Source organism: Hyla sarda, chromosome 4, assembly GCF_029499605.1.
Source record: "Hyla sarda isolate aHylSar1 chromosome 4, aHylSar1.hap1, whole genome shotgun sequence".
Classification (NCBI taxonomy): Eukaryota; Metazoa; Chordata; class Amphibia; order Anura; family Hylidae; genus Hyla; species Hyla sarda.
Window position 1 is genome coordinate 171,101,595 of NC_079192.1, and position 27,159 is coordinate 171,128,753.

At 39.3% G+C, this 27,159-nt stretch overlaps 1 protein-coding gene and 1 pseudogene across 12 annotated transcripts in view; one reads left to right on the forward strand and one right to left on the reverse strand.

Moving 5' to 3' along the window:
* The window catches only part of LINGO1 (leucine rich repeat and Ig domain containing 1), a 490,648-nt gene that overhangs the window by 336,160 nt on the left and 127,329 nt on the right, over positions 1 to 27,159 (forward strand). For 7 of the 12 annotated variants that reach the window (XR_008892543.1, XM_056572727.1, XM_056572728.1 and 4 more), the window contains one exon: positions 9,059 to 9,143. Coding sequence is in view for 6 of the 12 variants with exons in the window: in XM_056572727.1 (XP_056428702.1) it covers positions 9,059 to 9,143 (85 nt within the window). In the remaining 6 variants the exon portion in view is untranslated. Of the gene's footprint in view, positions 1 to 9,058; positions 9,144 to 18,505; positions 18,615 to 27,159 lie in introns of all 12 variants that reach the window. The other 5 variants (XR_008892542.1, XR_008892544.1, XM_056572733.1 and 2 more) reach the window with 3 other exon arrangements.
* LOC130267821 (U2 spliceosomal RNA) lies at positions 24,881 to 25,009 on the reverse strand (annotated as a pseudogene).

A 27,159-nucleotide genomic window follows, 5' to 3' on the forward strand; every position in this document is an offset into this window, starting at 1 on the left:
ATTTCTCATACATTTCTAGGAGGAGGAATAAAGGAGCAGTAAAGTGCAAAATTCTAAGAAAAGTTGCATAACAGATATATATCATGAAAATGAATCATGAAAATGAAAATATATCATGAAAAATTAAAGGAGGTTCTAAAACAGGGAAGCCAACAGGTCCTGCTTAAACCACATTTATATTCTTTTCTATTACTATTCTAATATTTCATTAAAAATGAGTAGTCCAAAAATGTCTTAAAACATTACTATAGTTTTTCTTTTTTGTAAATTGATATTGCAATGTGTGCTATATATTAAACCTAAAGCTATATAAAAGAAATTTAGTCTCCTCCATAATGACTGTTTTATGTAGTTTTATATTAGTAACGTTATTAATAAAATTAGGAAGATGGCATAAGCCTCATTAGGTCTCTGGCTGCTTATGTGCATTTGACTTTTCCCTTCCTCATACTCTCAGCAAATTTCCAAAAGAAGCTGGCGCAGCCAGGATGTGTACATGGTTGCTGCCGAACACCTTGGTGCCCACTCCCTCGGTAATATATAAATAAAATCCATAAAAATGAACAGCATGCTGGTTAGTGCAGCACGCACAGATGGCTGTGCATCAGTTTTTCTACAAGTTAACCGTGCAAAAAAAAGGTGTTTCCGCTTCACAGGAAAGGCTTTTGACATGATAATCTACATACTGACAATCTCTACACACTTTACTTGTCCGCGGAGTGCATGAATTAGCAAGGTGCTCTCCCTTTCTTCACTGTCAGTTTATTAAGTAGAAAATGCCCCAACCCCCCCCCCCATGCTAAAGTACTGCTTCCTACTTCACCACATTCTATACATAGCCCTATTGATATACACGGTTGTGTAAAGTATATAGTTAAGAAATGCATTATTTCTAGCCCATTTCCTTTGATTTAAACATATTATTTCCAACAATAGATGGCACTTAGTGCTGACCTCCATAGTTCGCAGTCGTAAGCGCTCTTTTTGAACCATATACATTGTAACCCCCACCATGTGCTCTCATATGTTGGAGGGAGTTGTCCCTAATCTTTTTATAATGTGACAGCTGACTTTCTAGTCCTAGAGGTTCTGTTCCATTCTGCTTTTTCTTGTAACCGTTAATTATGACTCCATTGTGTGTAATGAGATAAGTAAAAAGGTCGGTAATAAAAGAGTGATTGTGAGAGGAAATGGGATGGGGCTGATAATAGGCAGAATATGAGCAAAATAAAATTCTATGTAAGGAGTGGAAAGAGGATAACATGGTTGGAGGATTCCAAGGTGGAGTAAAGGGAGATATGTCTATAAACATATTAAACAGAGACAAATAGTGGAATTTCCATGAATTATGATTTCCATGTTTTGTTATGTCCTATAATCTGTGTACCCCTCTGGGGGACATAATTAAATGGATAGCGAATATATGGAGGGTCTTAGTAGAACAGGCTGTGTGTGGGTTGAGAACGGGTTGCTGAAATTTGGCAAACATGTTCAAATGTTATTTATTCATTGTCCTTATAAGGGATAAATAGTTAATTAAGTTGTTGCCAGATACATCAAGAAACATCTATTTAGGGAAATGAGAGGGCACTACCATGAAAGTATACAGTATATACAATCTAGAATCTGTTGCTTTCTGTTATATGACAGTTTGCTGTTATAACATTACTCCTAGTACTCTCTTGCATAAATCATTTCATTTACTTCACACGTTTTTCTCAATACTCAAAACTGAACCATGGGGTGATCAATACAAGGAGTAATCAGTCGCGCAGCGGGAACAATGGAGACACATTGTTCATTGCTATGACCCACAGCTCACCGAAATGTAGCACTTTGCCGGATAATAACATGCACTTAATATAAAAGTTAACATAGTTGTGGGGCTTTTGACACACTTTTTGTAGCAGTGTATAGAAAAGCATCTGCAAATCCATAGTCATCCTATTCTACCACTATTTGGAGATATGATTGATTTTATGCTTTACTTTGCAGACATTACATCGTTATCACTACTGCTCCTATGACATGTAGGTATGACCATGGGCACTGCTGCCTGGGTTCAGGCAACACCATGCAGAAAACATTCCTTTGCAATTAGAATTAAAAAGCTTAAAATGAAAAGTACCTTTGTTCTCTTTACACATATGTATACATTACAGATATTTCCACTTGTCTTAATAATATTTGATATCTATGAATTGCATTGGAATTACCGTATGTTTCCCATATAGTGATTTTAGATCCAAGTGAAAATAGAAAAATGGCCATGAGTTAGTAAAGCAGAGTTAGAGTAGCAGCTATCGTTTGGTAATATTGTGACTTTACCTTCAGACACTGAGGAATTAAGTAAAAAAGGAATCAGGAAAGGTGTAACAAGTAGCCATGAGGCCCTACTGCAAAAGCTGTAAATAGGGCTTCACTCCATCACAGCCACCTTTAGGACCATGTGTTGTCTTCTCTGTCTTTTCTTGCATTACATTTTCTCTTGTCCCTTCCACCACTTTCATCATCCATAATGACAACCAATTGAGTAGAGGTGGACCCCCTGGCTACTGGACCTCATAGCAACTGATAGGTCTGCTACCATGGTATGTATACCCATGACAACCAATAATAGCCTCCAATACAAAACAGAAACATGCCAACATCAACAAATAAAACATATTTAACCACGCATTGCCTACATTTGTAATTCTGATTTACCAGTTTATAAAATTCGGTGCATTATAGAAATGCTCATTAATAAGAAGAAATAGGTTCCATTGTGCATAGGAATAAAATAGACAGGAATGCAGAATCAGAAGACATAAAAGGAGGCATTCACATTGAAGTACAGCCAGCTGCACATAGAGGTGTTTTTACATTATTTGCAACTTATTTGAGCACTTAAAAATTAGATATAAAAGTAACAATGAATACAATTTACCAAAAACTACTGATGAGAATTTAACATTGCTTTTAAATTGTGGTTCAATGATTTCCTGAACTTAAAGGGGTACTCCGGTGAAAAAAAAAACTATTTTAAAATCAACTGGTGCCAGAAAGTTAAACACATTTGTAAATTACTTCTATTTAAAAATCTTAATACTTCCAGTACTTATCAGCTGCTGTATGCTCCACAGGAAGTTGTATTTCTTTCTGGAGTTCTTTCCAGTCTGACTACAGTGCTCTCTGCTGGCACCTCTGTCCATATCAGGAACTGTTCCTAACATGGACAGAGGTGTCAGCAGAGAGCACTGTGGTCAGACTGAAGGTTTAAGATTTTTATATAGAAGTAATTTACAAATCTGTATAACTTTCTGACACCAGTTGATTTAAAAAAAAATATATATATTTCCACCAGAGTACCCTGCACAACCTTTTGAGGCAGTCACTGTGATCCAGTGATTTCTGTAACTCTTAAAGGGGTACTCCGCTGCTCAGCATTTGGAACAAACTGTTCCCAATGCTGGAGCCGGCCTTGGGAGCTCGTGACGTCATAGCCCCTCCCCGCATTACATCTCGCCCTGCCCCCTTAATGCAAGTCTATGAGAGGGGGCGTGGCATAGACTTGCATTGAGGGTGCGGGGCGAGATGTCATGCGGGGAGGGGCTATGACGTTACAAGCTCCCAGGGACGGCTCCTGCATTCGGAACAGTTTGTTCCAAATGCTGAGCAGTGGAGTACCCCTTTAATGAGACTTCTGCACTTGTCTCCAGGAATCTTGGCCCACTCCTCATAAGATACTGCTCCAGCTGTCTCAGGTTTGAAGGGTGCCTTCTCCAGACTGCATGTTTCAGCTTCTTCCACAGATGTTTAGTAGGATCAGGACTCATAGATGGCCCCTCAGAATAGTCCAGTGTTTTGCTCTTAGCCATTATTGGGTTTTTAGCTGTTTTTGGGTGATTCTCTTTGGAGGACCCATGACCTGTGACTGAGACCAAGCTTCCTGACACTGGGCAGCACATTTTGCTCCAGAATGCCTTGATAGTCTTGAGATTTCATTGTACCCTCTACAGATTCAAGACAACCTGTGCCAGATGCAGCAAAGCAACCCCAAAACACATCCGCCATGCTTCACAGTAGGTACAGTGTTCTTTTCTTTGACTCATTGAGAGTTACAGAAATCGCAGTATTTCCATGACTGCCTCAAAAGGTTAAGTTCAGGATATCATCATTTTCTTCCAGACCAGTTTTATTATTTCGTTTTTCGAAATGATTCTGTTGAACCACAATTCAAAAGCAATGTCTGATGTTCATCAGAAAATGTTCATAACATTTTTATTCATTGTTAGTTTTGTCAATTTCAAGTTATTTTAGGGAGCATTGTGGGTTTTTCTGTCATTTACAGAAGAGTACCAATAATTTTGTACACATCTATATGTCTATGTACACAGTAGGCCTGAAGATTGTTCTATGTAGACATTCAGGTGTAAGCAAAAAATATCTCTCCTCCAAGCCAGAGTGGAGCATTGCTAAGATAGAGCATCTATCACTCTGACAGATCCAGCCTATGTATACAAATGAATGACAGGAAACATATATAGAGGGCATCAGCTGTAGGATGTTTAGGTCCCCATGTGGTATCTACAGTAATAACATACATAAAACAGCAGCAAAAAACAAGACAAAACATTAACCACATCACGTAACACAATATTGTCACATGATTAGTATAAAAGGAATTTACATAAATTATTACACAAATGCTTATATTACAGATTAACAAATATCAGTGCCTGACCTATCAGCAGGTTTTTTAATGGTATAAAGTAGGGAGTGGCTATATAGGGCTTTTGACCCTGAATCTATATATACCTCTTTAGGTATCTATATCTCATTATGTTGGACCCCTCCAATACCGGGATTTCAGCATTTAAAAAATATATGCAAATTAGGTTTATGAGCCCACTGGGTGTTCCTCTGAGCTGCTAGATTACGAGGAAAGTGTGGATTACAGTACAGCCTAATGACTGTCAATGGGGGGTAGAGGAGATGACCAGCGTACAAGGGGAGTGACTAACTGGTGAAGGACGCAAACTGTTCTGTGCTCTAGCAGCCAATGGGAATGCCCAATGGGCTCAAAGCCTCATAGCTCTGATATCTCTGTGCTGGAGGAGTCAACTAACTAATGAGAGGTATAAGTCAAAAGTCCTATACAGGTATGTCCTTACTTTATACACTAGAAACCTGCTGACAGCTCCACTTTAAATATAGAACTCATGTATCACTGAGCAATAACAGCAAATTACCGGTATATACTCCAACACTACTCGCCAAAAAGAAAAGTAACCCAGATAAGGTTATAAGTATATTTTACAATCCCTTATGTGTATCGAACTAAAAAAAAACATATTCTTGGATAAGATCTATGTCCATGATTTATGGTGAGGTCGCCATACAGAGATAAATAATCTATTGAGCAATGACCAATATTGACACCTTAGGTCCCAAATGAAGTACATGGTAATAGAGCATAGAGCCCTGTTAATTGATAACCTGAAAACCATTAAAGTTAGGAATTAATACATGTATATAAATAAATATGTAGTATGAAAAGGGGGCATTTAATTTATAGAAATATAGATATTCAAAACATAGGGCACTGATATGTAAAATAGTAAAAGGAAAGGTGGTCTGGTCTTATGCATCACTGACCCTGTTAGTCTTAGTGCCGCTGTGAATGGAGTCAGACGAGACTGATGCTTAGCATTCTTAAATATCTACTACCCTGCACAGAGTCCAGAGAATAGAAATGTGTAGACAGACTGGACTGCCATGCCCTGCCTTCATTTTCTTAATATACTGCAGATCTGAATTCAGATTGGCTTTATAGGAGTGGTAAATGCAGCAGAGGTTTGGGTGTTAATACACATAAATAACTGTAATGTTTTTGGAATTAATTTTCTAGTACAATATATAGCAGTTTTCTGTAGCTCTTGGTTTGAGCTCGATTTTTCATCTTGTAGGGAGATGTTTTGTCCAATTAACCATGTTATTTAGACCATCACCTTCCCCAAAACATGGGACTAGCACTTTAACCCATTAAACATATAACTGTCTTACTGCCCCTCTGGCAGAGAAGTTATTACTCTTTCCCTCAGGTGACAGAAATATATAGGGCAGAATAACATTTTCCACACTGAGAAGGGGAGTGTAGGCTTCTGGGAGTTTGGTTGGATTCAGAAAGTCAGGCACGTTTGAAGGCGCAAATACCTGCCTTTCTAGATTCTTTGTTTTATCTTCCAGCATTTCATTGCATATAAACTATGATTTTAATATATGTATGACTAAAATTCTACACATTTATTCATGCATCAAAACATCTCAGATCTTCACAGTCGCCCTATTGTTAAAACACTGCTCCACATATCATGTCATTCATCCTGCCCCATCTCAAATATTGACTTTGCTGTGAAATTGATGAGAGTTCTAATGTGACTGTATCGTATACTTTGTAGGCCTTGTACTTGTGACTGGCATATTTTCTATACATCAGTGGTGCTGGATGAGGCCTGTGTCTATTTTCATCATTTTCCTAATCTCGCTCTCGTTGCTGGCCTTCATTCCCTCCTCCCTTCTCCATATATCTGTCATCACATTTTTATCCCTGACTTTCTCATTAATTAATTTTTTAATTAGAAGTATCACATATGGCAGTGAGGGGTTGTTAGGATCCCAGCCAAGTCCTCCACTGCCATTCCTGCATTGCGTACTCTATTACTTCTTATGTTGATTTCACTTCTTGGTGCTGTATTCAACCTCAGACTAAGAGGCATATAACAAGAGATGTAGTTGGAAAAGCGTCCGGCAATTGGAGAATACAACAGCAAGGGCGAATTCAGAGGCTTAGAAATGAAGGAAATATGAATACAGGAGAGAAGAAAGTGGAGGGGGAGGGAGGTGAGAGAAGGAGAGACAGATCGATTAAAACAGCAGCTTGAATCCCTGGCAGTTCCTGCCTCTAACATGGCTTCATGACCTGGATTATAGGCATATACACTGCCTTTGTACGTGGAGCACTGGAGAAGGGTCAAACTATGCAGCAAATTGAGTTGATTCGCCTTCTAGAGAAGAGAGTTTTGCTCATCTGTAAACACATCATGGCCATGCTATTAATAATGAATTTCTGTATTTTATATAATCCCATATACTCAGTCTCGGCTCCGCTGTGGATATTGGTGCCTTAAAAATGATATAAAACGTGTCTATGTTGCCTGTCACAGTTTAGGACTGCAGACAGAAGCATCTTTTATGTCTTTTGTAGCTCCCTTGCCACTATCTTTCTTAAATGTAACATTTCTTTTCTTTTGTCTTTCTTTCTATCTCTAATCGGCTTTTCTATCTCATTATCTTCATCTTCCGTATGATCTTGGCTTGTCATTATTTTCTACTCCTGATTCCCTCATTACTTACTTTACCTGTCCGTCTGATCTACAAATGTGCATCAGCATTACCAGTATCCTTTTCTTGTACATCACCTCTCTTCCATATTTCTTAGTCTACTCCCTCTCTCTCCATCTTCCCCCTCCTTCTGTCTCCCCAGTGCTCTGTATTTAACAGGACAGCCCAAGCGGATGGCTGGATGCTCTCAGCGCTTCGTTGAATCCTATTATCTGTGCAAAAACAAAACCCACAAACCCTCCTCCCATCGAGAATCCTCGTTCTGTCCTTCCTCCCCTTCTCCTATCTTCATCCGATTCCTCTGCTATTCCTCTCTCCGTTTCTTTGCTTCCCTCTTTAGGAAGATGCTGCTTCCATAGCCTTTGTATCATTTACCGTGTAACATATTCACTGCCAGCACTATAAAAGAGAGGCACTATCTTTGGGCTTTTTCTTCTTCTCAACCACCATATCATTTGCTATCTATCGGAATGTAAAATATAGGTAGAGAACAGTATGGGAAAGAAAATGCAGATTGCTAAATTGACATTGTCATCCGTAATACTTTCTTGTATTCCTAATGTGAGGTTGGGAATGATGTGGTTAATAAGATTAGTTTTTGGTGAAGGTTATTAACACTTGGAGAGCTTTAGCTAGTTGGAAGCACAGTGTTAACTCCTGGTGTTATGACTGCAGCTGTTTTGTACATAGCCGCTTAATCATCGGTGTCTCAACCACCTTAAAGGTCAAGGACAATTTCTCCATAATTCTATTGAGGTGCATGTTGTAGTTCAAGAATACATTGCTGCACAAAATAACCGCTGGTATACAGTCTTATCGAACATAAAGTTAATACAAAAGCTGTTTTTGCTGTGAAGTGATTTTACATGTGTAATTCTGGAAAAGACATATAGAAGGCTTGCTTAGTATTTTATGCTTAGGGTATATAACATGTTTAATCGACTGTGGGCTGTGCCATAAATCCAGTCAGTGTTAAGCTGCATTCACACTGTGTTTGTGTTGTACACACTGATAGGTTAAACGCATGGTTAAAACGGATTCTGCTGTATTCCACAACTTCTATTTAACTTATAATGAACACTTAACTTTTTTTTTTTTTCTGGACTCAAGAGTCCAGACAGTAGTCTGTGCTATTGTGTCCAGCAAATAAAAAAAAAAAAAAAAAATATATATATATATATATATATATATATATATATACTGTATGTCGCAATGTGTTTTATTTTTTATTTTTATGTAAGTTATGGCATACAGCAACATCCGTTTAAATCACCCATTTAACCTTGGCATACACTATTCTATACAGCTAAAAAAACAACAACAAAAATACATAACAAAATGGTAACCAGTGAGAAGTAACCACAAAACACAATGTGAACCCAGCCTGAGAATGACATTGTGTATTGACATTAAAGTACATTTATAATATTACAGTATAGTCTATTAGAACACAGATTATACATATAGTAGCTATGGGCACCACCAAAAGCGACTTTTTACAACCGATGTGGCGTCTCCTAACAGTTGATCGCCCAAATTTCTCATTTTAAACATTGACAGTCATTTCAACTCCAGACAATCTGGCACTGCAGAAAGCAGAAAATGTATGTAGCCGGGGATGCAGTTGTATTTATGGAAAGTGCTAATTGTCATGCCACTTCCTCTCTTTCAGAGTACATGATTGGGCATTGGAAGGAAACAACACTCCAAATCTGTTTGCAGCGGCCAGTCAGTGTCCTTCTGTACGACTCATCAAGGTAAGCAACGTCTTTTCTATTGATGTATGCCTTCCTTACATAAATATATTGCAGTATTGCCATATTTTGCATTCTTTTAACATCTATCTCTTCTTCTAGAAAATGGAAAATGCACAAGTCATAAAGCAAGTTGTTTTGATATAAAACTAAAATAGTAAGCCCTGAAAGTTTTTAAAGTGCCACCTATCATTGTACTATCTCTCTAATCAGAGCTGCCAAGGAATATGATTGTAGGCTGTGCAAGTTTTTCTATTGATGCCCAAATTAACTTCTTCTTTTGACTAAAGCTTAGATGACATAAAACTATTTACCAAGTAGACAGATGTACATAAAAGCAACTCTCCAGGTGAGGAGGAGCCCCCTTAAAGGAGATAAGGATAGGGGATAAGTTGTTCTGCACTGGACTACTCCTTTAACCCTTGGGACCCATTGTAGCTGCCAAGGCTACAGTTTCACCCATTCACTGTAGTCATACAGTACTAACATTATTGTTTTTTTGAAGTTTCCATAGGGCTTTGTATGGGACTGGCGATCTATATACACTGCTGGTCACTTACTTACCCTAAAAAAAAAACTGTAGAAAACTGTGTAAACTTTGTAAGTGGAATTCCTGTCAAAATCTGAGATTACACTGCAGCACTGGGGAAATAAAGAGGCAGGAGCATTAGTATTTACACAAGGGACAGCTGCCATATTCTTTTTGGATAATCATACAGTAGATGTTAGGGAAACCTAGATTTACCTTTGAGAATAATCTTTTGCATGCATACCGGCTAATCTTCCAGATACACAGCCAGGCTGCCTCAGGCTCTCTCCCTCTCCAGTGCATAGCAAAAGCTAAGCCCCATTCTCACTTCCTATGTTTTGTCCTGGGTCTCTCTCTGTTACTAGAGACACAAATCCCCTAACAACAGGCAGTGGGCAGAAGATTGCAAAGAAGGGAGACATCTAGTGACCAAGGCAATAGAGCCATTTTTCTAGGGTCATGAGTCATTTTTGGTAAATAAATGATTTACAAATGTGATATGAATCAAACATATGGATGAGGGTGTTTAAAATGACAGTGCCCATTTAAATATGTTTTACTTAAGATTTAGAAGACATACAGCTTAAATGAAAAATCTTAACACACAAAATGGAGTTGTATTTGCTAAGTTTTCTCTTGTAAGAGTATGTAGCTGTCAATAATGTCAATCAATTGGTTTGCAGTAGCAAGAGTAGAATGGTGCACGTGCAGACCCCGGATGGTTTATCAAACAGATTAATCTCTAAACAATTTGCCTTCTCATGGGGAGGTCACAGGTTTTTCTGATCAAACATCATGCTCAGAAACTGAATGACACTATGCCCCAGGCTGCTCTTCTCTTTCATCTCTGCGCCAATGAGATAGATAATCCTAATCCTCATATAGATATTAACTATATACAATAACAATTATTTGGTGTAAGTGACAAATTTAACCATCAAGGTGGATACGCAAAGACAAAATCAAGGCTGTACAATGTCGTAAGTACCCATTTAGGAATTGGCTCAAAAGATTGTGTAAAATAAATGACATCTATTCTACTTTTAGAGTATCTTATTTATATAATCTCTCTATGGATTACAGCTAGGAAATCCCCCTAGTCCTTAATATTGTAGTATCTTCATACGTAAATAGTGGAAATGTTTACCAGAATAGAATGTTCTTCTTTGATGTGACTAACATAGATAGTGTGTAGTTGTGGTTCAAACTGCACTGAGTAGAGTTATGACTGAAAAGGTTGCAATGCTCACGGTATTCCCCAGTGAATGAGTTTTATAATGTCTTTTATATATTAATTTATACGTGCAATAATTCAATAGACATATTGTGGGCAAAAGCATGCTTTGCCATGGCGTAATGTTTTACTATTTTTCATTTGTTGGCTTCCATTAGTTTTACCACAGCCCATCATAATCTGTAGTTTACATTACTATAGTACCGACAGTGGTACAAATATGACAGATGTGATATTGTGTTTATATTTTATTGTGTTATATTAAATATATGCATGTGGACATTATAGTGGGGGTGAATCACTTGTTTTTTTTATATATCAATTCGATCCGAATAAATTATTTATTAGTAATGTGTTTAATATAGTGTGTGTTTCACTTTTTTTCTTAATTTAAATTTTTTTTAGGTAGTACTACTACTCTCAGCATGGAACAGACTGTTCCATGATGGGAGTAGTAGTACCTGTGCTAATAGACAGACCGCCCAAGGTGTCACTCCTGACACTCGCTGCGATCGTCCTGTATAATGTATAGATGCGGGCAGCTTTCTCGCATCTAGATAGGATGATCGCATCGGGTGTCAGGAGTGATACCTGTTGTGATCTGTCCTTAACTGCAGGTACTACTGCTCCCAACATGGAGCACACTCTTCTGCATGCCAAGATCTGTAGTATCTGCATTAATAGATAGATCGCAGCGAGTGTCACTTCTGACACCCCTGCAATCGTCCTGTATAATGTATAGATGCGGGCGGCTTTCTCGCATCTTGATAGGACGATCGGGTATCAGGAGTAACACTTGCTGTGATCTGTCCTCAACTGCAGGTACTACTGCTCCCAACATGAAGCACACTCTGCTCCATGCTGGGAGCTGTAGTATTTGCCTTAATAGACAGATCGCATTGATTGTCACTTCTGACACCCGATGCGATCATCCTGTATAATGTATAGACGCGGGCAACCGTTCTTCTTTGGTCCCACTGTAGTATGAGTATATGCCATATATATACCTATTATTCATATTTCCCGAAGAGAGCTGTGATTGGCTGGAACCATCTGGCCAATCACAGCTCTCTGCAGGAAATAAGAATAAGTGATGTGAAATCTATTCACATAACTGGCCGGCCGGAGTATAGTGCAGAGATGCGAGTGCAGGAGAAAGCCTCTCCATCTCTGTAATAGAAAGGACAATCGCATCGGGTGTCAGGAATGATACCTGCTGTGATCTGTCTATTAGTACACGTACTACAGCTCCCATCATGTAACAGTCTGTTCCATGCTGGGAGTAGTAGTACTACCTAAAAAATATAGAAAAACAAAGTGAAACACACACACACTTTATTAAACACAATGTTAAAATACATTACAAATAAAAAAAAAAAAAAATTCAATTATAAAAAATATTTTACATCTACATTTTTTTTTTGTCTTTCAATTTTCGGGAGCGGGCAGGGACCAGAAAATTCAGTGCTCTATATTATATTGGTGGCAGCCAATCCCCACTCTCAGCGGGAAATATGAATGGGTGAGTGCACGGCCGGAGTACAGAGCAGAGATGGCACAGGAGAAAGCCACTCCGCATTTCAGGGATGAAGGATGATCGCAGCGGGTGTCAGTACTGACACTCACTGTGTTCTGTCCTTTAACTGCAGGTACTACTGCTCCCAACATGGAGGACATTCTGCTCCATGTTGGGAGCTGTGGTACCTGCATTAATAGACAGATTGAAGCAAGTGTCACTCCTGACACCAGCTGTGATGCTCCTGTATAATGTATAGATGCAGCCGGCCGCTCTTCTTTGGTCCCCTGCACTGACGTATATATACACCTATTCATATTTCCCACAGAGAGTTGTGATTGGCTAGAACCATCTGACCAATCACAGCTCTCTGCAGGAAATATGAATAGGTGTATATATATGGCAGTGCAGGGGACCATAGAAGAGCGGCCGGCCTCATCTATGCATTATACAGGAGGATCGCAACGGGTGTCAGAAGTAACACGGGAGATCTGTCAATTAGTACAGGTACTACTACTCCTATCATGGAACAGTGTGTTCCATACTGGAAGTAGTAGTACTACCTAAAAAAATTTTTAAAATAAATGTGAAAAACACTCACACACACTACATTTTTATTAGGCTTCTTTCACACTATAGATTATTCATCCGTTATTAAACATCCGTTTTCTGTATTGTATAATAAAAAACGGACGTATAATAAGGGATGAAATAACGGGTGCTAACGGCTGAATAACGTCTGTCAAAATAACGGGCATATTCATTAGTTAATACCCGTTATAACATCCGTCATGTACCGTTATTTTATGGCCATTTTAACACCTCTGCCTACAAACTCCCATAGCCGGGACTACTACTACTCCCATCATGGAACAGACTTGTTTCCATGATGGGAGTAGTAGTTCCCCGGCTGCAGGAGTCTACGGGTGGCTGGGGAGGCTACATTAGCGTTTACACTACTACCCCCATCATGATACAGACTCTGTTCCATGATGGAGGTTGTAGTACAGGGGCTGAGGGATTGATCAAACCAGGTCTCACTTCTGAGACCTGATGTAATAACAATTTATTAAACAGGGGAGCATGCGGCATGCTCCACTCCCCTGCGATGTACAGTGTATTTTTACTCTCTTTTTTAAATTCCCCGCCGGAAGCCCTGAATGGCCAGTAAGGAGGACTCCGTACCAGGGCTCCTGGCAGGGTTTTTAAAACTTACAGTGTGCCCAATTACTGTATAATCACATTCCCCCTTGAGTATATTCATTTTGTTCCCCCCCCCCCACGTGTTTATGTATGATTCCTTCCCTGCTTGTTGCCCAGTCATCTTCTAGCGCTGTCACAGCGCACCACAGGGACATGCCATTCCATTCCTTGCTGCTCATCTTCGTACTTGACAGAGATGAGCAGCCGGGAATGGAGGGACCTGTCTCCACTGTGCACTGTTTCATTCATTCACCACCGCCGGTTCCCGACATGTCCCCACTGCTGCCCTGCTCCAAGCGCAATCAGAGCACACAGTGGGAACATGTCAGTCTATTCCCCACTGCTCATCTCCGTACCCGACCATTGTGCGCTCTGATTGCACTTGGAACAGGGCAGCAGCGGGGACATGTCGGGCGGCGTTGGGGAAAGAATGAATGAAGCAACTCACAGGGGGGAAGGTCAGTTACCGGCAGCAGCTGGGAATGGAACACTATAACAGCACACAGGGGAGACAGGTCCCTCAATTCTCCGCTGCTCCTCTCTGTCAGATACAGAGATGAGCAGCAGGGAATGGAATGGCATGTCCCTGCTGTGCGCTGTGACAGCGCTAGAAGATGTCTGTTTCATGATGGGGGTAGTAGTACAAATACTAAAGTAGCCTCCCCAGCCGCTGACAGACTCCTGCAGCTGGGGAACTACTACTCCCATCATGGAAAGAAGTCTGTTCCATGATGGGAGTAGTAGTGGTCCCGGCTGTGGGAGTCTGCTGACTGCTGATACCAACGGATGAAAGACTGATGCAAATGGATGCCACTAAATGGCATTCTTTTGTATCAGTTTGCATCTGCTATTAGAATGGTCTGTTTAGAAGGCAATAACAGAGAAAATATGAAGTTTAGCAATCAAAAAAAGTGATGGAGATACATTTTTTTATAAGATTTCATAGGGTACCATTAAAAAAAAAGATGGAAAAAATTGTATGAAACAAAATGTATCTTTATTATAATGAAATGTTAATACATTTTTAAACAGGGATTAATTTATGTGGGCAGGCAGGGCACTAAAAATGTAGCCGACAATAATAAAACATTTTTAGGTAGTAACCTTTTAAGGACGCCGGGCGTATGCATATGCCCTGCATCCCGAGTCCTTAAGGACGTGGGGCATATGCATACGCCCGTGGGAATTCCGGTCCCCGCCGCTAGCCGGTTGGGGACCAGACCGGGATGCCTGCTGAAATCATTCAGCAGGCATCCTGGCACATCGCCGAGGGGGGTCCTGAGACCCCCCCATGTCGGCGATCGCAGAAAATCGCATGTCAATTCAGACATGTGATTTTCTGCTATTCCGGGCTGATCGGATCTCTGGTGACCCGATCACCCGGAAAATAGAGATGACCGGATCATCCTGAGTGCTGCTATCTCCTCCTATCCCCTGCCATTGGTCAGAACTGATTCTAACCAATGGCAGGGCAGGACAGTGGGTTCTGCCCACCCCCGTTCTGCCCACCCCTGGATGTCGAGGGGAATGTGGAGAGAAGATGGAGGCCGGTACCTGGAGGAGAAGATTCCTGGGGACCCCGGATCGTCGCTGGAGACTGCAGAGATCCTGGCTCAGGTAGGGAAATGACAGTGGGGGGGGGGATGAAAGTGAAAGGAAAGTGATCTTTACTGTGGCAACCACTAGGAAGGCCAAACTGCAACCCCCAGCATGCCCAGATTTGCAACATATGCAGGGTCACAGTTTGAAGACCACTGTTACAGTGGTGCCCAAACGGTAGCCCTCCAGATGTTGCCAAACTACAACACTCAGCATGCCTAGCGTGCCCAGGCATGCTGGGAGTTGTAGTTCTGTAACATCTGTCCCTTCAGATTTTGCAATTTTCATGAAATTTTTGAAAATTGCTGCTCTAATTTGAAGCCTTCTAATTTTTTCAAAAAGCAAAAATATGTCCATTTTATGATGCCAACATAAAGTGGACATATTGTATTTGTGAATAAAAATAAAATGTATTTGGAATATCCATTTTCCTTACAAGCAGAGAGCTTGAAAGTTTGAAAAATGCTAAATTTTCAAAATTTTCATGAAATTTTGGGATTTTTCACCAAAAAAGGATGCAAATAATGCCAAAAATTTACCACCAAAATAAAGTAGAATATGTCCCGAAAAAACTTTCTCGGAATATTCGGTAAAAGCGTTTTCGAGTTATTAATTCGTAAAGCGACGGTGGTCATAATTGCGAAATAGGGCTTAGTCCTTTAGGTGAAAAAGAGCTGCGTCCTTTAGGGGGTAATACTACTCCCAGCATGGAACACAGTGTTCTATGATGGGAGTAGCAGTACCTGTACTAGTTGAAAGATCGCCCGTGTCACTTCTGACCCCCTAGGCGATCCTCCTGTATAATGTATAGATGCCGCCGAACGCTCCTCTATGGTCCCCTGCACTGCCGTATATATACACTTATTCATATTTCCCGCAGAGAGCTGATTTGCCAGATGGTTCCAGCCACTCACAGCTCTCTGCAGGAAATATGAATAATAGGTATATATATATATATATATATATATATATACGGCATATACTCATACTACAGTGGGACCAGAGAAGAGCGTCCGGCCGCCCGCATGTATACATTATACAGGAGGATCGCATCGGGTGTCAGAAGTGACACTTGCTGTGATCTGTTTATTAATGCAGGTACTACAGCTCCCAGCATGGAGCAAAGTGTGCTCCATGTTGGGAGCAGTAGTACCTGCTGTTAAGGACATATCACAGCAGGTGTCACTCCTGACACCCAGCAATCCTCCTATCTATTGCAGAGATGCAAGTCCAGGAGAAAGCCGCTCACATCTATACGTTATACAGGACAATCACAGGGGTGTCGCTAATGAAGAAATTTGTTATTTACAATCGGATCAAATTTTTATGAAATTCGTTAAAAATTCGACTTTGTCAGATTCTATTCACTCATCTCTAATGGTATGCTATACAAAAATAAAACAAATTGAAGAAACCCTATTTTGCACAAGAATGTAGCAATTTATTTTTATTTGTACTACTTATGCCATTTTCATAAAAGTGTTCAGGGTTTAGCGGGAGGGACTTTGATCTAACCCTTTTACTATAATTTGAGCCAGAAACTTGGCATTAATGATAGCATATAAAATATCACATAATAAAGCATTTTTTATTAAGACCGGTGTCTAAATGCTGATCTTGATAAATTCCCACCTATAGGTATATTCATTAAAAGAAATGTATCAAACATTCACCCTAAATTTTATATATATATATATATATATATATATATATATATATATATATATATATATGTGTGTGTGTGTGTGTGTGTGTGTGTGTGTTTTGTGATATACGGTATATATAGTTAAATTTTTTATTTATTTATTGTTTTTTTAAACTTCTTTTTTAAATTATATATTTTTTTAAATGTCCTTTGTAAAATCTCCATTTGGCTTTTGGTAAATTTTTTCCTTTTTCTGCATATACATTATTTTTTTAAGCTTTCTGTCACAACGTCTGTTGTCAGCAGCATATGTTGTGCTCATTTCCACTGACCTGTAGTTCTATTTACAAAGCTAATACAGCTGTACAACACACATAAATAACTGGTAAGTGCTTCAAAGAGCCTATAAATATACAAATGCTAAATATATTAAACTATTACTAATCTGGTGGAGTTAAAAATTATATATAACAGCAACCACAGACAAGATAATGCACAACTACTCATTTTTATTAATCTCTCTATAGCCAAGACACAGTTAGTCCACATTTAGCATTGAGGTGTTAATCACTAATAATGGCACCCTGCCAGGTCCGTCTACTGCCCCACCTGAGACCAGGATATGATAGAGGTAGAGTAACTAAGCTCTGTGATATATATATATATATATATATATATATATATATATATATAGTTTGGAGCAGAATTTCTCACTAAAAAGCAGAGTAAATCCTGACAGGACTCCTGACAATGGGAGTCCTTCTTACTCCGCCCTCACAGTGATTGACAGCCTCTTCTGTTACACTCTGATAAAGGGGAAGCTGTCAATTACTACATGATGGCGAAGTAAGTAGGACTCTCATTTTCTCTTATTAGTCCTTTCAGAATTTTTTCTGCTTTTAACTAAGAAATCCTGCTCCACATGATACAAGCCTATATATGACAGAGCTCAACTTCTCTATGTCTAAATGAAAACAAAAAGAAGAACACTCAAGTGAGATGAGAAATATGGTGACTGTAATACCAAGTACCTAGAAATACTATTCCAGCATTAAGGATAGACAGCAGTTACCAATCCTATGTAGGATAGCTCATCTAGCAGAAAACATCAGTTGGCCATAATTAGAAATTAGGTGATTTACAAGCATTCTCTGATGTCTTGACCTATGCGTGCTCTTACACAATGCAGATTGGCTCCAGTTGTGTTCAGGTTTTGTGGTGCAGTTTTGAAGCTAAAACCGTCTGTGGATCATTTTGAATTAGGTAAAATGAAGAATAGATGCTACTTCTACTCTTTTTATGTTGAATATACACACCAGGAATAAAAGTAGAAGTAGCATCTGTTCTTTGTGTTATCTAATTTATGTTTATCCACACCTTTTTTTAATTTCAAAACTGCACTGTGTAAGAGCACCCTTAGGATCCTGCATAGGTTGAATGATTATCTCCTATAGATACATAAATTGAAGCTCTGGAACAAGAACCCCCACCCATTTTGTGCCATATATAACCTTTTTAAGTCTACTAAGACATCATAACCTGAGTGCATGTCCTACTTCTGCACCCTTATAGCTAATGTATGTCCCTGCACTAACCCACTAATGTTAATACAGTCATTTTATTTCTCATCTCATTGCAGCTGGCTCCTTTTTTATTTCTTCTTGTATTCTCAGCTGCACAATATGTCCTTTCTCTCACTTTGTTCCTCCTTTTGCCACCACTTGACACATGCAGGATAAAAGGCAATGGTGAGTACTTTCTTCTTACGATGAATTATAATCTACTTTTGCCAAACATCTAAGAAGAGGAATGTTTTGATAGAGTTGATGTTTTGTCCTGGAAGATCCTATATCTATAGCATCCTATAGGATTTTGCTTGGGATGACTCCAGTGTATATTACCCAGATGCTGCTGACAGGGAAGGAAAATGAGACAGGAAACTCCAATATTGTATTAAAGACAAATACGTTGATACTATGACTTGGGTCAATATAGAAAACAAAGAAGAAAAAAACCATGACTGCACAGTTATATTCAGGGACAACTGTTTGACGTGACATGATTGATGAGGTGCCTTTGATTTCAAGGGACAACACAGTTATCAAGCTGCTTACTGTACTCTATTGGATTTTTGCCGTAGCTCTTTCTTTGCTGTGAGCCCTGTGTTCCTACTTTTCCATGCAGTACCTCATTCCCGATGCACCCTCTCTAGCTCTCTTCGTCTTCTTGCCCTCTGGCTGAGTGTTACATACTGTGACAGCTCTGGCTGGACGCAGTCATATAATTTACATCACTCTGCTGATCTCCCTCTTCCCTATCCTTCATTCTTTATAGGCCAGATGGGATGGTCAGTCTGTCTCTCTCTTTTTACCCCCTTACATGTATCCCTGTCTACTGTCCAGTCCATTTTACTATATACGGTTCATAAATGCAAAGAAAGGCCTATGCTCCACTGAGAATACAAATAAGCACTGACTACTCACAGTGTTGTAGTCATTTCTCAGGACATTGTCCACTTTTATTAAGTAATTCCAGCAATTCATATCCACATAATCACAGATCCGAAGTGTCCCTTTCACCAAGATCTCCCATCACTCCAAAGTCGGGAGAGAAACATTCTCTTTCTCATGCATGAGCTGCTCCTACCCACAAGCCTCACCTGTGTAACAGAGTTCCATATATTCACATATATATTTTGAAACACAAGTTTATGCAATCCTTATACCTTTATTAATACAAATCTTAATGTGAAGCATGGCCAACGTTGTGGCTCAGTTATTGGCATTGTTGCCTTGCAGCATTTGGGCGTAAACCTTGATCAAGGGCAACATCCGCATGGAATGTTCTCCCTGTGTTTGCCTGAATTTTTTCCAACTCTCCAGTTTCCTTTTACACTCTAAATAACGTACTGATCAATGGGAACAGAGATGGATATAAGGGATGACAAGCTTTATATATATAGTGGTGTGGAATATGCTCGCTCCATATAAATAAATATGTGCAAGTTTATACATGTCGAATGCATTATACACAAATATACTACAATGACCCCAAATTTCACTACAAATAAATGTCCCAACTTATTTAATTGACATCAGAAGTGTTTCCTAATTTTGCAGTACTTTCCAAATTCTCTGAATTACCAATCCAATAAACCTTCCTCTGTAAGACAGTATCGGTGTATTGCAGATGTGTCTTGGCACCATCACAATTTTACCATGATTTCCTGAAATCATGGTGAAACAACACAGGATCTGCAATGCGTCAAACAGCTTCATCACTATCTTAGAGCTGGGAACATCCCAAGAAACACTGGAGACATCCTGTGATGTGGTTGTGGATGTGTGGCATACAATCATGTTTAATAATCGGCCCATTGAAAGGGTCTTTATGGCCTTTTAGACAGTTTTTGACAGAAACAATTGCTGGATTGCAGGATTGGGGCCCTTTGCGCATGCAGAGAGCCCCAATCCTGCGATCCAGCAATTATTTGTGTCTAAAACTGTCTAAAAGACCATAAAGACCCTTTAAATGGGCATGTTATTAACCCCTTAAGGACTCAGGGTTTTTCCGTTTTTGCACTTTCGTTTTTTTCCTCCTTACCTTTTAAAAATCATAACCCTTTCAATTTTCTACCTAAAAATCCATATTATGGCTTATTTTTTGCGTCACCAATTCACTTTGCAGTGACATTAGTCATTTTACCCAAAAAAAAGAAACTAGAAAAAAAAAAAAAAAAATATAAAGAAAAAAAAAAAAAAAAAAAAAAAAAAACAAACAAATCCGAAACGAAAAAAAAATCATTAGAAGACAAAATAAAAAAAAATGCCATTTTGTAACTTTTGGGGGCTTCTGTTTCTACGCAGTGCATATTTCGGTAAAAATGACACCTTATCTTTATTCTATAGGTCCATACGGTTAAAATGATACCCTACTTATATAGGTTTGATTTTGTCGCACTTCTGGAAAAAATCATAACTACGTGCAGGAAAATTTATACGTTTAAAAATGTCATCTTATGACCCCTATAACTTTTTTATTTTTCCACGTACAGGGCGGTATGAGGACTCATTTTTTGCGCCGTGATCTGAAGTTTTTATCAGTATTTTTGTTTTGATCGGACTTTTTGATAACTTTTTATTCATTTTTTAATGGTATAAAAAGTGAATAAAAATGCGCTTTTTTTGACTTTGGAATTTTTTTTGCGCGTACGCCATTGACCGTACGGTTTAATTAATGATATATTTTTATAGTTCGGACATTTACGCACGCGGCGATACCACATATGTTTATTTATTTTTTTTTTTACACTGTTTTATTTTTTTTATGGGAAAAGGGGAGTGATTCAAACTTTTATTAGGGAAGGGGTTAAATGACCTTTATTAACACTTTTTTTTTACATTTTTTTTGCAGTGTTATAGGTCCCATAGGGACCTATAACACTGCACACACTGATCTTTTACACAGATCACAGGCGTGTATTAACACGCCTGTGATCAGTGTTATCGGTGCTTGACTGCTCCTGCCTGGATCTCAGGCACGGAGCAGTCATTCGCCGATCGGACACCGAGGAGGCAGGTAAGGGCCCTCCTGGTGTCCTGTCAGCTGTTCGGGACGCCGCGATTTCACCGTGGCGGTCCCGAACAGCCCGACTGAGCAGTCGGGTCACTTTCACTTTCGCTTTAGAAGCGGCAGTCAGCTTTCACCGCCGCTTCTAAAGGGTTAATACCGCACATCGCCGCGATCGGCGATGTGTGGTATTAGCCGTGGGTCCCGGCCATTGATGAGCGCCGGGACCGACGCGATATGATGCGGGATCGCGGCGCGATCCCGCTTCATATCGCGGGAGCCGGCGCAGGACGTAAATATACGTCCTGCGTCGTTAAGGGGTTAAACAAATAGGTGTAAAAAGGCCAGCAATTTGCTGAAGACTAAGCAAATGCTTGTTCTTCAGCTAATGGGATCTTTTGTGCAGTCATATTTAGAGATAAGCGAACTTACAGTAAATTCGATTCGTCACGAACTTTTCGGCTCGGCAGTTGATGACTTATCCTGCGTAAATTAGTTCAGCCTTCAGGTGCTCCGGTGGGCTGGAGAAGGTGGATACATTCCTAGGAAAGAGTCTCCTAGGACTGTATCCACCTTTTCCAGCCCCCCGGAGCACCTGAAAGCTGAACTAATTTATGCAGGAAAAGACATCAACTGCCGAGCCGAGAAGTTTGTGACGAATCGAATTTACTGTAAGTTCACTCATCTCTAGTCATATTAATTATCATTCTACAGTCATGGCCGTAAATGTTGGAAAATTAAATATTAAGTATAAGGATTGCAGTAACACATGTTTTGCTATACACATGTGTATTCCTTTTGTGTGTATTGGAACTAAACCAAAAAAGGGAGGAAAAAAGGCAAATTGGACATAATTTCACATCAAACTCCAAAAATGGGCTACACAAAATTATTGGTACCCTATCATAATTGTTGATAAATAAGATTGTTTCAAGCATGTAATGCTCCTTTAAACCTACCTGGGATAAGTAACAGGTGTGGGCAACATAAAACAGTAGTAAAACAGAGCTACTTTCTATCAAACACTGCTCCCCGTCTGTCTCCAGGTTGGGTGGGGTTCTGCAGCTCAGTTCCATTGAAGTGAATGGAGCAAAGTTGTAAAACACACCCAACCTGGACACAGATGTGGAGCTGTTTTTGAAAGAAAGTAGCTGTGTTTTTCTATTCCTGGATAACCCCCTTCAAATTATATATTTTATTTTATATATATATATATATATATATATATTTATTCATTTTCTTAAATCTTGTAATAGAAGTAAATTGTACCTTTGATATCACTGAAAAAATAATGCTTATGTATGTTACTCACTAGGTCTTGTTAGAAAGTTTTACATTTTGCCAAGATGTACAAATTATAAAAAGTTTTTGATTCTGACAGTGCCCATTTTTAAAATTGTGAAATTTTTTGCATTTTATGTGAAGAAATTTGGATGCTTAATGAATAATACACAGGTGTCACTTTTGTGTCTTGCAAATAATGCATTTCAGTTGTATACATTTGTGCTTTACAATTTAGATATGAATATATGGATCATTGATACTCAGGTAATGTTGATAGATAAAGGGGCTCTTATGACCCCAAGTGATCTAAATGTTAATGAATGTCCAAGGATCCATATAAAAGCGAGGCTTTGACATTCCCTAGCTATAATGTGGATATAGGATGGTGTACAGCAGTCTGGCTTATTTGTATTCCCAACTCAGGGTAAGGCTATTTTTGCACATTACAAAGTAGGTGGCTTTGTTTGGCTTTGGCACCTATTGTGGTTTGAAGTGTCAGAAAGGAGCACAGATAATAGAGACATCATAGTATAAAGACTTATTTAATCTGTTTCCTTTTTCTTTATAAAACTTTCAATATTCATCAGCAAACTTTCAATATTCATCACCAAAAATCTAGCAAACAGGTTTTCTCATCAGTTCTTGCACATTGTCATAATAACATACATCATAGCTTACAAGAAAAACCTCAGAATAGCTCTACTCAAGGCAACAACATAAAACATATCATTATGAGATTTGTCATTTACATAACATTAAAAAAATGTTGCTCCATAAAAATTTCTCGGAACCATGTATAGATTTCTAAATAAGATGAGATTGGCGGTGGGGAGGTTATTCTGGTGGAGGTGGTTCTGCACAGAAATGTATGTTTTACACACACAACACACTCGTCTTACCCTTTAGCCCAGGACTGAGATCCATCTTCCATGACTGCTTCTGTTTTGTTTTTTTTGGTTCTTTAAGAAACCTCTCTGACATGTTCTCTCTCATGTTTATATCTTAAAGCGTACCCGTCAGATCCACCCAAAAAACTTTTTTTTAAATATATCACTCATTTTTTTATACACTTTTAATTTAGCTCACTAGTCTGAATTCCTCTCAAAGGGAGGGGGCGTGACCTCACTGTGCAGGTCTCCACCCCCTCCCTCAGTATGCTGTCTGCTCACATCTCCCCTAGCATTAGCAAAACTACAACTTCCAGCTTGTCCTCACTGACAGTAGCGGGACACAAGCTGACAGTGGGAGGATTTGTCCTCCAGCTGTTAGCCCTGCGCTCACAGTTGTCAATCAAGGAAGTGTGTCCATGACATAGGTGATGACGCATGGACACAGCAGGACTAGTATGTGTCCAAGCAGGCAGGGGGGGCAGTTCTTTGACTGGCTTTTTCAGTATGAAATACTGAAAAATGTCTAATGAAAGCAATTTTTTTAAATTTTTTTTTAAGAGCCGAGGCAAGTGCTCTCTATCACTCAAAGTGCAAGAAAAAGTGCAAACGTGTCACACTGAAAAAAAACATGTACAAAGGATGCGGACTATCGCTAAGCCCTTCTCGAACAGGAGAGAGGCCCCACAACAAACCCACCCTTCACTTCCAGGCCAAAAGGCACCTGCAAGGATCCAGGTTCCAAGCCTCCTTTCGCCAAAGCTACTAAGGGTCCACAAATGCACCTGGCTTCAACCTAGGCGTATGAGCCAAGGAGCCGTATACTGATGGCATCTCGACTGAAGCCAAGATGCCCAGGGGTTGCAGGGAGGTGAGGAACCTGATGGCCACACACACCTCCCCTAGATCACCAGGAGGGACACCCGGAAGGGCTACAGCATCCTGTCAAATCCTGTTTATAAACAAACACGTAAAAGTGGCACAGTGACAAACAAAAAAAGAATAAATAAGTGGATGAGTGCAGATATACTGCCTGGTCATCCGGCCGGATCTATAAAAATTTACCTGATCCTAGCCAGAAGGCCGGGATACCAAGGGTGATTGCCAAAGGTGAAGAGTGTGTGGTGCAGTGCATTCACTCAGTGAGTAATAACACCCAGTGAGTTCCAGCACCTCAGGGTCACCACTCCCTGAGGCACAAAAATACCTCGGCTCTAGACACTCCCAGCCTCGTGGCTAGACCTTGAGGGAACAGGTCACACGCCGTTGAGCTGGTTAGGTGCCACCAGCCCCGGAACACCCCGGTACACCTGCTCCTCCATGTAGCCATCCATTCCTACCAGTGGACTACCTGATAAGAACAGATTCTACACTTGATCTTAGCCAAAAGGCCAAGAAGCGATTTCTAATGAAAGCAATTCCAAAACCTATTGGTTGAAAAAAAGGGAGGAAGCACTTTCCTCAAATCTGCTCTTTTGTGTGCTCATGGATGAAAGCATAAGTAGATCTTGTATATTGTCTACACAGTTGGGTAAAGAAGTAGGATGCAATATAAATTAAACAATGATATATTTATTTATTGGTGTATAATGTCTATGGCATCTGCCTGCAGGGCCCCTGCATCAGTGCCAGTAGATATATAAAATTAATAAAATCCAGATAAAATAAAATAAAACTTGTATATACTGGTATAGATAGCTGAAAGAAAATCCGTATTGTGCAAATCTTGATAATAGGCAGCCGTTGTGAGTGTAATAATGTGCACTCTATAGTCCAGTGGCTAGGATCCGTGAATTGAGTAATCCGTGTGGCTCAGAGAGATTTGAAAGTCTTATGCAGTAGTTGTGAGAGTGTACAATGACTGGTGGTTGCAGGACAGTGTTGCTCACCTGTCCTGACGTGGTCCCACGGTGCTCTCACTCCATACCCTCTGCGGCTTCCGAACCAAACGCCTGGTCGCTTCCTGGAGTGGCGAGTCGTCAGTCCCGGAGAGCCAGGGGAGGGAGAGGTCTGCTTGCCGGCGTAGGGATGTAACGCTTCATGCACTAGTGAGGAGGCTGTGAAGTGCTGCAGCTGTTTGTAGATTGCTGTATACAGTGGGTATTGTGTCTAGACACGTTTTGAGATCGGCTGGATCTCTTTTTCAATAGCAGTGTACCAACTGTGTGAAAATGCAGGTCCTATATGTGGCCAGCTTGTGTCTGATTTTATAATTAGGTTTATGGTAAAAACCTGTTCTGGATTGGAACTGAGATCATGCAGGGATAATGGTAAACCCTGTAATGGTCATGGAATTGGATGTTTAACCATTATACTTCTATATATATTGTAGATGTATATCCTGATGACAATGGGAACAGGATTTTATAGTGTTTTATACTGAATATGACAATATAAAAGATATATAGATGGAATATAAATAGATTTGGAAATGAGAGATGATATACGATAGAAATAGTGCATAATATGATAATGAGAGAATATACTTGTGATATATATATATATATATATATATATATATATATCATAGTGGGAATTGCTATAGAATGTGGATATGGATAAAGATGAAGAGGTGAAAAATATATATTATGTGAAATAGATTATTAGTAGCAGGGATGATTATTAGTTGCAGGGATACTATTCAAGGAATGTGTTTGTATCAGCTAATAAAATTCAATGTCTAATAGATATACTGGTATATATCATATACAGTATGTAAAGTGAAGTGTGTATGCCTAGATACTAAAAATAGAAAAATGGATATGTAAATTATGATAGGTATAGTGAATATATAAATATATCACATAGATTTTTTTTTTTCATGTACATAATTGCGAAGTATGTTTGCTGGTTAATATGATATTAAGTGTGTATATACACATACTTCCATGTATGCATATATTATGTATGTATTGATGTGAAATGATTGGTCTATTATTTGTGTACGAATGTATATGTATATTGACAAGTGCTCTGTAATTGGTACATTTATTTATAAAATGGTATATATAATGGAGAATCAACATGGATCATGGTTGGCTGAATGGATGGGTAGTTCTAGGGGAGAGTGGGTAGTGGCATGGGGAGGGCTGAGGCGCTGGTAACAGCCTGGCTCTCAACTCTTCATTAAGCCGGGACCCTTCTCCTGCTAGGAATATCCTTTAAATGAAACCGAAAATTCAAATATGTATTTAGATTCTATTCTCGCCATTTTGGAGATGAAATTTCCTCCTCTCCAATCAGGTTTTACAGATTGTATGGCCGCAAAATCTGTGCCTCTGATATGGCAATTGTGGAATGTCTTGTAGTGTGTTGATTATCATGTAGAGTGTATGATTATCATAACCTCTTTTGATATTGTAAAAATGTTCTGCTATGGGTTTTTTGAGTGTGCGTGATGTCCTACCTATATATTGTTTGTTGCAGGAGCATGTAATGATGTAGATTATATTTTTGCTATTGCATGTGAGAAGTTCTTTGATGATATGTTTTTTCTGATTTGTGGTGGATATGACTTGTTCTGTTTTTTAGGGAACTCTGTCACTTTCCAATT